General features: G+C 41.4%; 1 protein-coding gene across 1 annotated transcript in view; it reads left to right on the forward strand.

The window, feature by feature from the left end:
• Positions 1–14,312, forward strand: part of LOC139472523 (uncharacterized) — a 78,914-nt gene that overhangs the window by 63,653 nt on the left and 949 nt on the right. The window contains exons 11-12 of the mRNA XM_071255002.1: positions 10,455–10,515; positions 13,563–13,595. Coding sequence (XP_071111103.1) covers positions 10,455–10,515; positions 13,563–13,595 — 94 coding nt within the window. The remainder of the gene's footprint in view (positions 1–10,454; positions 10,516–13,562; positions 13,596–14,312) is intronic.

The following is a 14,312-nucleotide window of genomic DNA, read 5'->3' on the forward strand; positions in this document are numbered from 1 at the left end:
TTATAGCTACGTGCATGCACGTGTGTGTCTGTGGCTGCTTGTACTAGTCCAGACTAATACCTATTTTATAGTGCTAGCCCGCTGAGATACCATGCCGCAGTTTAACACAGTATACTGACTCCGAGCTGACCAGTGCTTGTTTTAGCCCCTAAATGCCCAGTGCAAGGCAGGGTAACAACAAGTGCCATCTTTTTACATCTTTTGGTATGACGCGGATCTTCCGCTCTCCGGGCAGAGGCTCTACAACTAGACCAAGGAGGCGGTTGTCGGCTACGGAACATAAAGCACGTGCATTATTTACAATTTTCTCGACCTGCACAATGCATGTATATATCAATGGTCATATTCACAGAGGGGCGCTGCGGTAGCTCGACTCACATGGTCGATTGCCTAAATGGGGACAAAATGTGAAGCATTGCGTGATATTGATGGCATATTGATAAAAAAGGGGTAAACCCTAACTCACTCACTCAATCATACTGCAACAAACCAATGCGAACAGGTCGCCAAAATGCAATTCTTTCGTTATAATATATACATCATAACATATTTCGAACTTCATTTAAGTTGATGCCAATTGATGCACATTGCGGTTTTGTTTTGCCTTTCAGTATTCTTGCAATACACCACATACGGTGTCCTTTCAAATAGTAATAGGGGCGGTCGGGTGGTTAAAGCGTTCGCTCGTCACCCCAAAGACCCGGGTTCGATTCCCGACATTGGTACAATGTGTGAAACCCATGTCTGGTGTCCCCCGCCGTGATATTGCTTGAATATTGCTATGAGGGGTAACCCCCAACTTACTCACTCACTCATACTGCCACAAACCAATGCAGAACAGGGGACACGGGTGGCCCAGTCGTCTAAGGCGCCGCGATTCGCTGTGCAGAGTTGCGTCCCTTGGGCACGCCAGAAACCTATGATTGTGGGTTCGAATCCCGGTTCGCCCCGATTATGTTTCTAGGTTTGTCAGCACCATACCCGTGCTCGTGGGTTTCACCGAAGTGGTAAACGTCTGAGACCTGCATCACTTCGGGCTTTCCTCCCACATTAAGCTGACACACCGCGATATAACTGGAATACTGTTAAAAGCGGCGTTAAACCAAACTCACTCACTCACTCAATGCAGAACAGGTCGCCAAAATGCAATTCTTCCGTTATAATATATACATCTTTCGAACTTCCTTTCAGTAAATTCCAATTGATGTAAAAAGCGGCGTTAAACCATACTCACTCACTCACTCACTCAAATAGTAATATGTTGAATAATAATGAACGAAGGGCAAATCAGAGCCTTGATGACATATTAAGATGGTAATTCTACCCTGGAACCACCAAGCCTAACTCTCGACTGGGTGTTGTGTCAGTATCAAGTAAAGTGCTAAGATATCCAATGTCCATAACTGTTGTGTGGCTCGTGAAAATATCTTCTTGTTTTGTTTCTAACCATGCTTAACCTTATAGTTACACTATTATGTTCAATTTTATGTAACGTATATGTGTCCATTTTTTAATGTGGCTGTATCTTTGTAAATTGTTGTTGCTATGCTGCCATTATGCTTCAGACGTTATATGTCAAACTATATTTAATAATTTATGTTTTATGCCTAAGTGTCCTGTGCATGACACTGTCTTTAAAGCGAACATCTACTCTTTGAAACGGCTGATATGCAATCTGAATATTACACTACAGGGCAAAATAAAGTAACGCCCGTGTATGATGGATGCTAAAATGAAACCTTACGTTTGCAGTGTTTCGGCGACTGTTTTTCTACTTGGTAAAGTTTTGATAACGTTTTTAATTTTTTCGTCAAATCCAATTCTTAAAAGTGTACTTTCTCTTGCCCAGCAGTGTATTACCGTTCAATGATACATCCAGACATTGATCGAACGAATATTAAAGAGAGATTAGTGATAATTTAAAAAGAAGATAAATGTGAAAAATATAAATTATTTATGTCATCGTTTACAAATGACTGTAATGTTATATCTGACAAACGCGGAAATTGGATAATGTCAGTTAGTAACTTATTTCGGCGGTCGGATAGCCTAGTGGTTAAAGCGTTCGCTCGCCACGCCAAAGACCCGGGTTCGATTCCAAACATGGGTACAATGTGTGAAGCCCATTAATGGTTTCCCCCGTCGTGATATTGCTGGAATATTGCTAAAGGCGGCGTAGAACCATACTCACTCACTAATAACTTATTTACACGTCAATGCATTACTGTTGTATATTTGTAGTTCATCACGTGATTGTCATTGCTGTTCGTAGTCACGTGACAGGGTGTACGTTGTAATAAACTACGATGTGATCTTACATGTTATCTGTTTGTTGGCTTTGTGTGCGAAATACGTCCATATTATGTCTTGTTTGGCAGACCATTTGCTAGTCATGGGTGGGAGTTGTTGTGGTAAGGCGAAAAAAGATATTCGCTTCAGAAAAATGAGAATGTCTCGTGAATGAAGGAATTCGTGATTAAACGGTATAGCATGCACGGGTAGCATGAATGGTGCTGCTATGACTTTGTAATATCGTCCTGTGTTTTCTGCATGTCATTTAGTATCGTCATGTGATTGTTCGACGATGAGACGCCATTGTCATGTAATTGTTTGACGATATGACATTATCATGTTATTGTTCGACGATAAGATGACATTGTCATGTGATTGTTCGACGATGAGACGCAATTGTTATATAATTGCTCGACGATGTGACGCCATTGTCAGTAATTGGTCGACGATGCGACGCCATTGTCATGTGATCGTCCGACGATGTGACGCCATTGTCATGTGATTGTCCGACGATGTGACGCCATTGTCATATGATTGTCCGACGATTTGACGCGGTTGTCATTTAATTGTTTGACGATGTGACATTGTCATGTAAATGTTCGACGATGTGATATTGTCATGTAATTGTTCGACAATGTGACGACATGGTCATGTAATTGTTCGACGATGTGATATTGTCATGTAATTGTTCGACAATGTGACGACATTGTCATGTAATTGTTCGACGATGTGAAAACATTGTCATGTAATTGTTCGACGATTTGACGACATTGTCATGTAATTGTTCGACAATGAAACGTCATTGTCGTGTTTGATAATGTGACATTGTCATGTAATTGTTTGACGATATGACATTATCATGTTATTGTTCGACGATAAGATGACATTGTCATGTGATTGTTCGACGATGATACACAATTGTTATATTATTGCTCGACGATGTGACGCCATTGTCAGTAATTGGTCGACGATGCGACGCCATTGTCATGTGATCGTCCGACGATGTGACGCCATTGTCATGTGATTGTCCGACGATGTGACGCCATTGTCATGTGATTGTCCGACGATTTGACGCGGTTGTCATTTAATTGTTTGACGATGTGACATTGTCATGTAAATGTTCGACGATGTGATATTGTCATGTAATTGTTCGACAATGTGACGACATGGTCATGTAATTGTTCGACGATGTGATATTGTCATGTAATTGTTCGACAATGTGACGACATTGTCATGTAATTGTTCGACGATGTGAAAACATTGTCATGTAATTGTTCGACGATGTGACGACATTGTCATGTAATTGTTCGACAATGAAACGTCATTGTCGTGTTTGATAATGTGACATTCTCATGTAATTGTTTGACGAATCGACATTATCATGTACTTGTTCGACAATGTGACGCATTGCCATGTACGTAATTGTTTGACGATGTGACGTATTGTCGTGTGATTGTTCGATAATGTGACGTCATCCACAACGAGACTGCTTAACGAGATAATATTGCCGCATGTCCACATATATCCACAGTTGCATATGTTCTAGTATTGCATTGACACATCGACATCACCTCTAACACTGAAACTGCAATTTCATTTTGTGTCATCGACCACGTTTCACTGACACAATTATGAATGTAACTAACTATCACCTGTGTATATTCCTCTGTGTGAACATTTGTTACATGACAATACATCGAAACACTTCTCCATCAAAATCATGAACCAATCCAAACAGGTATATGTTGACCTACTATTAAACTGATCAGCAGAGTATGTGAGGACGTTTCTACATCGCTGTGAACATCGTTTCAGTCATAGCAGGGCTTTGTGGCTCATTAGAGAAAATTCAAAGTAATGCAAGTTGACAAAATTGTACCTTTTGAAAACTAACAAACATAAAAACATAAAGTATCTATTCTTGTTCAGGGTTTCTTTATTTCCTATCATCCAAGGCAACTTGTTTTTAACAGCCAACAAACCCATGATAAACTTTCAATATTGCCGGAAAACATCGATAGTAACGCTCCAACTCACACTTTATGGTTCGCAGACGGTGTAATTGTTGACCACGGCTACTGCGATTTAACACGGAGTCGGTGATTAGGCTTGGGTGCAATCCTACAGCACTAATAGTGAAAATTATATGATCGTCAAATAAATGTCAAAACAAACTCACAAACCTGAAATCCGAGCGTGTCGTCTGCTAAAACAAGGGAGGTAACTCTAAAGTTAATTAAGATGGATATTTGAGTTGTGTGGCTACTGCCCGTTGGCGAATTGCCAAATGCATGCATAATATAAACTTCTGATGCAATGAAAACCAAGTGAGCATGAAGTTGTCGCGCAATTCTTTCCCGTTGGTCGATATGTTTCTTCGTTCTCTGAGGGGTTATGAGTGGCTCAGTCGTCTAACCCATCGGAATGCCAGAAACATATGATCGTCGGTTCGAATCCCGATTCTCCCCGAATACGTTTCTATAGATTTTTCAGCACCATACCCGTGCTCGTAGGTTTCGCCACACTGGTAAACGTCATCATTTCGGGTTTTCCTCAGACATTAAGCTGACACGCCTTGATCAAGTCTCACATTGCCATACACTGCAACGTTGTTGTCTGTGGCGCACATTAAAATCCCTAACAGTGACTGATCACATTGCGTGTTGGCTACTGACATGCGCATACTACGCTCGGTAGTTAAATGTAATACGATCGGGCATATGCTGATTGATACCCGCGAAGATCCGGGTTAGAACTGGCCTTCAGCAACCAATGCTTGTCGTGTGAGGCGACTATGCTTGTCATATTATAAAGAGGCTACTAACGGGATCGGGTGGTCAGGCTCGTTGACATGGTTGATGAAGGTCATCGTATCCTATTTGCGTAGATCCATGCTCACTCGATAACTTACAGACCGGAATATTGCTGAGTGCGAAGTAAACAACAAACAAACAATGTGCTGACTGAACATCGCTGAAAGATATTTTCCATATAATATATAAAGGTCGACCATCACCCAAAATGATATACGTCATATCTTAAGGTCGACCATCACCCAAACTAACATGCGTCATATGCACAGGTCGACCATTACCCAAACTAACACGCGTCATATGTACAGGTTGACCATCACCCAAACTAACACGCGTCATATGTACAGGCGACCATCACCCAAACTAACATACGTCATATGTACAGGTCGACCCTCACCCAAACTAACATACGTCATATATACAGGTCGACCATCACCCAAACTAACACGCGTCATATGTACAGGTCGACCATCACCCTAACTAACACACATCATATGTAAACGTCGACCATCACCCAAACTAACACGCGTCAAATGTACAGGCGACCATCACCCAAACTAACATACGTCACATGAAAAGGTCGACCATCACCCAAACTAACATACGTCATATCTTAAGGTCGACCATCCTCCAAACTAACACACGTCATATGTACAGGTCGACCATCACCCAAACTAACACGCGTCATATGTATACGTCGACCATCACCCAAACTAACACACATCATATGTAAACGTCGACCATCACCCAAACTAACATACGTCATATATACAGGTCGACCATCACCCAAACTAACACGCGTCATATCTTCAGGTCGACTATCACCCAAACTAACATACATCATATATACAGGTCGACCATCACCCAAACTAACATACGTCATATCTTAAGGTCGACCATCACCCAAACTAATATACGTCATATCCTAAGGTCGACCATCACCCAAACTAACATACATCATATATACAGGTCGACCATCACCCAAACTAACACGCGTCATATCTTCAGGTCGACTATCACCCAAACTAACATACATCATATATACAGGTCGACCATCACCCAAACTAACATACGTCATATCTTAAGGTCGACCATCACCCAAACTAACACACATTATATGTAAACGTCGACCATCACCCAAACTAACATACGTCATGTCTTAAGGTCGACCATCACCCAAACTAACACACACTATATGTAAACGTCGACCATCACCCAAACTAACATACGTCATATCTTAAGGTCGACCATCACCCAAACTAACACACATTATATGTAAACGTCGACCATCACCCAAACTAACATACGTCATATCTTAAGGTCGACCATCACCCAAACTAACATACGTCATATATACAGGTCGACCATCACCCAAACTAACATACGTCATATCTTAAGGTCGACCATCACCCAAACTAACACACATTATATGTAAACGTCGACCATCACCCAAACTAACACACATTATATGTAAACGTCGACCATCACCCAAACTAACATACGTCATGTCTTAAGGTCGACCATCACCCAAACTAACACACACTATATGTAAACGTCGACCATCACCCAAACTAACATACGTCATATCTTATGGTCGACCATGACCCAAACTAACATACGTCATATCTTAAGGTCGACCATCACCCAAACTAACACACATTATATGTAAACGTCGACCATCACCCAAACTAACATACGTCACATGAAAAGGTCGACCATCACCCAAACTAACATACGTCATATGTACAGTGTGACCATCACCCAAACTAACATACGTCATATGTAAACGTCAACCATCACCCAAACTAACATACGTCATATCTTCAGGTCGACCATCACCCAAACTAACATACATCATATATACAGGTCGACCATCACCCAAACTAACATACGTCATATCTTAAGGTCGACCATCACCCAAACTAACATACATCATATATACAGGTCGACCATCACCCAAACTAACATACGTCATATCTTAAGGTCGACCATCACCCAAACTAACACACATTATATGTAAACGTCGACCATCACCCAAACTAACATACGTCATATCTTAAGGTCGACCATCACCCAAACTAACACACATTATATGTAAACGTCGACCATACCCAAACTAACATACGTCACATGAAAAGGTCGACCATCACCCAAACTAACATACGTCATATGTACAGTGTGACCATCACCCAAACTAACATACGTCATATGTAAACGTCAACCATCACCCAAACTAACATACGTCATATCTTAAGGTCGACCATCACCCAAACTAACATACATCATATATACAGGTCGACCATCACCCAAACTAACATACGTCATATCTTAAGGTCGACCATCACCCAAACTAACATACATCATATATACAGGTCGACCATCACCCAAACTAACATACGTCATATCTTAAAGTCGACCATCACCCAAACTAACACACATTATATGTAAACGTCGACCATCACCCAAACTAACATACGTCATATCTTAAGGTCGACCATCACCCAAACTAACACACATTATATGTAAACGTCGACCATCACCCAAACTAACATACGTCACATGAAAAGGTCGACCATCACCCAAACTAACATACGTCATATGTACAGGTGACCATTACCCAAACTAACATACGTCATATGTAAACGTCAACCATCACCCAAACTAACATACGTCATATCTTAAGGTCGACCATCACCCAAACTAACATACGTCATATGTACAGGTCGACCATCACCCAAACTAACATAAATCATATATACAGGTCGACCATCACCCAAACTAACACACATTATATGTAAACGTCGACCATCACCCAAACTAACATACGTCATATGGAAAGGTCGACCATCACCCAAACTAACATACGTCATATGTACAGGTGACCATCACCCAAACTAACATACGTCATATATACAGGTCGACCATCACCCAAACTAACATACGTCATATGTACAGGTCGACATCACCCAAACTAACATACGTCATATCTTAAGGTCGACCATCACCCTAACTAACATACGTCATATCTTAAGGTCGACCATCACCCAAACTAACACACGTTATATATACAGGTCGACCATCACCCAAACTAACATATGTCGTATGTACAGGTCGACCATCATCCAAACTAACACGCATCATATATACAGGTCGACCATCACCCAAACTAACACATGTCGTATGTACAGGTCGACCATCACCCAAACTAACATACGTCATATCTTAAGGTGGACCATCACCCAAACTATCACACGTCATATGTACAGGTCGACCATCACCCAAACTAACATACGTCATATGTACAGGTCGACCATCACCCAAACTAACACGCGCCATATGTACAGGTCGACCCTCACCCAAACTAACACGCGTCATATATAAAGGTCGACCATCACCCTAACTAACATACGTCACATCTTAAGATCGACCATCACCCAAACTAACATACGTCATATGTACAGGTCGACCATCACCCAAACTAACACGCGTCATATGTACAGGCCGAACATCACCCAAACTAACATACGTCATATCTTAAGGTCGACCATCATCCAAACTAACACATGTGATATATACAGGTCGACCATCACCCAAACTAGCATACGTCATATCTTAAGGTCGACCATCACCCAAACTAACACAGGTCATATGTACAGGTCGACCATCACCCAAACTAACACACGTTATATATACAGGTCGACCATCACCCAAACTAACACACGTTATATATACAGATCGACCATCACCCAAACTAACACACGCCATATGTACAGGTCGACCTTCACCCAAACTAATAAACGTCATATGTAAACGTCGACCATCATCAAAACTAACACACGCCATATTTACAGGTCGGCCATCACCCAAGCTAACACGCGTCATTTGTACAGGCGATCATCACCCAAGCTAACACAGCTGATATAAAAAGCTCACCCAAAGAAGCATACTTCATTTATACAGTGTGACTATCAACTCGACTCTCTCTCCTTACATCATATACAGGGTGATTATCGACTCGATTCTCTCTCCTTACATCATATATACAGGGTGACTATCATCTGGACTGTCTGTGCAAGCATCATATATATATATATATATATTTGTTGACTATCGACTCCAAACTCTGTGCTCTCTGCTTACATCATACATAGAGTCTGACTATCGACTCTACACTCTGTGTTCTGTGCTTACATCATACATACAGTCTGACTATCGACTCCGTACTTAGTGCTCTGTGCTTACATCATATATACAGTCTGACTATCAACTCCACACTCTGTGTTCTCTCCTTACATCATATATACAGTCTGACTATCGACTCCACACTCTGTGCTTACATCATATATACAGTCTGACTATCGACTCCACACTCTGTGCTTACATCACATATACAGTCTGACTATCAACTCGACTCTCTATGTTCTGTGCTTACATCATATATACAGTCTGACTATCAACTCCACACTCTGTGTTCTCTCCTTACATCATATATACAGTCTGACTATCGACTCCACACTCTGTGCTTACATCATATATACAGTCTGACTATCGACTCCACACTCTGTGCTTACATCACATATACAGTCTGACTATCAACTCGACTCTCTATGTTCTGTGCTTACATCATATATACAGTCTGACTATCAACTCGACTCTCTGTGCTCTGTGCTTACATCATATATACAGTCTGACTATCAACTCCACACTCTGTGCTTAAATCATACATACAGTCTGACTATCGACTCTACACTCTGTGTTCTGTGCTTACATCATATATACAGTCTGACTATCGACTCCACACTCTGTGCTTACGTCATATATACAGTCTGACTATCAACTCGACTCTCTGTGTTCTGTGCTTACATCATACAAACAATCTGACTATCAACTCCACTCTCTGTGCTCTGTGCTTACATCATGCATACAGTCTGACTATCGACTCCACTCTCTGTGTTCTGTGCTTACATCATACATACAATCTAACTATCGACTCCACACTCTGTGCTTACGTCATATATACAGTCTGACTATCAACTCCACTCTCTGTGTTCTGTGCTAACATCATACATACAGTCTGACTATCAACTCCACTCTCTGTGCTCTGTGCTTACATCATATATACAGTCTGACTATCGACTCCACTCTCTGTGTTCTGTGCTAACATCATACATACAGTCTGACTATCAACTCCACTCTCTGTGCTCTGTGCTTACATCATATATACAGTCTGACTATCGACTCCACACTCTGTGCTCTGTGCTTACATAATTCATACAATCTGACTTTCGACTCCACACTCTGTGTTCTTTCCTTACAACCTGCCTGTATTTCTGACACACCACATTTCAGATGCAAGGGGCTCCCCAGACGCTGCAGACTGCGTCAGGTCAGAACGAGGTTCATGTACTAGGTAGGTGACCAGTCAGGGATGGCTTTGTTTCAGGTTTATTAGACAAATATTGACTTCTCTATAGGCCTCTGCACTTGAAATGATAATTAATTAGTGAGGATACATGCGTGTGTGGTAATATATATATAGTGACAACAAGCCATTCCGGCGATATTAAATATCGCTTACACTAATAATAATAATTGCAAAGTGTTCTTTGCAAGAAAAATCCATTTTGATAGCAGCAGCACATGGCTATGAGCCTTTGTGTGTGTGTGTGTGTGTGTGTGTGTGGGGGGGGGGGGGGGGGGGGGGGGGCGGAGGGGTCACGGGTGGCCCAGTCTTCTAAGGCCCCGCGATTCGCTGTGCAGAGTTGCGTCACTTGGGCATGCCAGAAACCTATGATTGTGGGTTCGAATTCCGGTTCGCCCCGATTATGTTTCTAGGTTTGTCAGCACCATTCCCGTGCTCGTGTGTTTCATTCACCGAAATGGTAAACGTCTGATACCTGCATCCCTTCCGGCTTTCCTCCCACATTAAGCTGACACGCCGCGATACGCTGCACGCTGGAATACTGTTAAAAGCGGCGTTAAACCCAACTCACTCACTCATGCCAAGATGTCTGACGGACTGCAGAGAAATGTGTGACTGTGTTATGGCACATTTGATTGGTACACCATTTTGCAAATGTGGGTGGCAACTGTGGTTACATTTTATTGTCCCAAACCATCCAAACCATTATCCATTTAAAGCATATTTTCAAAAACACAAATTTTGCTCTTTACATATTCTGTTATTTACCATATGAGTACACAATATTGGTATAGTTAATTGGCCTTATTGATGTATTTCTTAAAGATATGCCGAAAAGAAAGAAATGCATATTAGTTTCATTTTTTCACACTTTGAATTGCCTACATCGCCTATTATATGGTCTACATAAATAGTCTATTATGATAAAATTATTTACTTTACAGATATAGAGTTGGGGAAATACGTTCCAAAATGTTTATTTTTCATAATATATTGAGTTTTGGATCATGTTCCCATGAGATGTACAAGAATTTCGTTCTGCTATGGCGGCCATATTGGATTTGTTTTGTGGCCCCATAACTGAAGATATTTGGAAAGTCATTAAATACAACTGTGCCAAGTTTAATGCTTTTATCACAAAGTGCACAATTTTTCACGAAAGGGCTACACTGGCACTGCATCAAACATTATCTGCAAAAGTTTTTCAGACTTCATGACAGTCCTAATCATATTAGGGTGGGGTGAAGTCCTTGTTGTATCTCCCAATGCCAAGTTCCAGGAAGGGTAACAACAAGTACCATATTTTAAAGTCGTAGGGCATGACGCGAACGAGCATCGACGCTCTGTCCATAAGATCACGGGGGCACGGGTTGCCCAGACGTCTAAGGCGCCGCGATTTGCTTTTTCCCTTTAGCACACCAGAAACCTATGATTGTGGGTTCGAATCCAATTATGTTTCTCGGATTCTCAGCACCATACCCGTGCTCGTGGATTTCACCGAAGCGGTAAACGTCTGAGACCTGCACCACTTCGGGCTTTCCTCCCTTAAGCTGACACGCCACGATATAACTGGAATACTGTTAATAGGCGGCGTCAAACCCAACTCACTCACACAAGGCGGTCTAATCATATTAAGCTGACATCCTTATGATGAGGCAATGACGAAATTGAAGAGAGTTATTCATAACCAGTGTCTTGAATGTGTAACGTACAGTTAACCACCTTTAGTATCCAGAGATTGATAACGTCGTTTAATTGTGACAGAATGTTCCCGATGACGTCACAATGGTCTACTTTAAATGATAATAGGTATTAATCTGATTTTATTATTTTCTGACAAAGAAACTAAAACAGCAGAGGTGGAAACATAAGGTAAGTGTTTGATAGGGCCTGTAGATAGAGCTTTGTAGATAGTTTTATTTATGGTAAGTAAGTATGTCCACCCGCTTTAAGCTCACAGGGGCTGTATCAACAACTGCAAGATTCAAATAGTAGGCGAGTCTGTTGCTTCCTCGGTACAGAAGAACAGGCGGTGGCCAATTTCTCGTAGGCTGCGATTGGACTACACCAAACATGTCATTAATCGGTCCTCGGTGTTGGATGATAGCGGAATACGTGCAGTTTGTTCGTTAAGTAAAATGACTCGCCAAATACCCTAAATAGCGCAACATATAACATAGGCAGGGATGTTTGTTATATCTATTATCATCCAAAACAACTATACATGTCTACATGTTTAGTTATATTCGAAATATAAGGGTGTTGCGCATGCGCACCTGCAACCGGATATAGTACAGATTTGTACCACATCGTATGACCACCGCCTGTTAAAAGCGCACAGTTCACTGCGCCAACCGACAGGGCAACCAGTTTAGAGTCGCTACTTAGTAAACTAATCTTAGACTTGACTCAGGCACCCAATACAAAAGAATGACAAAGCAGAAACATGGAAAGAAGATAAATTTTCTAAATGATATCAAAATGAAAAAAAAAACCATATGGGAAAGGTGCCTGAAATTGTGCCTCAACTTTCTAACAGTAACAGTGTGATTTTGTGGACAGTGTTGCACCAAATGACTAAGTCCTGGTGCCGCACGTGTACCCGCAGTTTATCCGATCACCTGATATATTGTCCAAATGTATAAATATTAAGCATAATTTAAAAGGGGGTCGTGCGCAACTATCTATAGATTCTCATTCCATTATTTGCTTGTATGGGGGTGCCTGTGACATCTAATAGATAGATAGATAGATAGATATATAGATAGATAGATAGATAGATAGATAGTGATGTATTATCCTTCATCGCTGAGATAAAAGGCATGATGATTTATTTGATATTAAGAAAACACAGGTGAGATGTTGACATATGTACCTGCACGTTTACCTGTTGCATTGTGGGTCCATCACTGACTTGTCCTACCATCGCTGGTCACCGAAATGAACTGGAATAACTAATAAGCAAGGTAAATGTTTTGCCATTAATAGTTTTTCATTTACCCCAGTTAAGTTTTTTTCCGATTTTATTTCATCAGATTTCCATCCGAGTGTCCCGCAGTTTCTCATTGGTAAGTATATATTTATATAACGGCTAATCGCGTGTGCGTGTGTGTGTGCGTGTGTGTGTGTGCGTGCGTGCGTGCGTGCGTGCGTGTGTGTGATAGTACAAGTCCGGACTAATCATACTGTGCAAGCCCACTGAGATACCATGCCGCAGTTTAACGTGCATAACCCACTCAGATACAGTATACTGACGACCAGTCCTTGTTTTAGGAGGAGGGGTGGGTGGTGTGGGAGGAGTAGGGGTGGGGGGTGTTTGTCATGGTCATGTTCAATCCAGCCGAACGTTTCATTACAGACACGTATTTGATTTTACATTCCTGCCCCAAACTAAATAACATGTAGCACACGTGGTGTCTCTTTAGGCAAGTAACTTCGTTTGAAATGTGCCTTGGTTCACCCAACAGTGAATGGGTACCCGGGAGGATGAGATGACTTTAAACCGTCTAGTGTCTCACAGGCAGCTTGGGTTGTATACTCGCCAGGGAGCTGAGAATGAAAATTGATTGCACACTGATCCATTGACATGTATATATTTCACGCTATGATTTTTTGAAAATCTGTTGGATGATCACTACTGGACAATTTGTAATGTACTTAATGCCTGTGGCCTTTAAGTATGTGAAATAAAGATTGATTCATCCTTTGACTGGGGTAATTTGAACATGCTTTCGGGTGTGGATTTGGTGCTTACAAATATTTGTTAAATTTGGCATTCCTCGTGG

This window comes from Haliotis cracherodii, unplaced genomic scaffold, assembly GCF_022045235.1.
Source record: "Haliotis cracherodii isolate W230 unplaced genomic scaffold, xgHalCrac1.p SCAF_24, whole genome shotgun sequence".
NCBI classification, from domain to species: Eukaryota; Metazoa; Mollusca; class Gastropoda; order Lepetellida; family Haliotidae; genus Haliotis; species Haliotis cracherodii.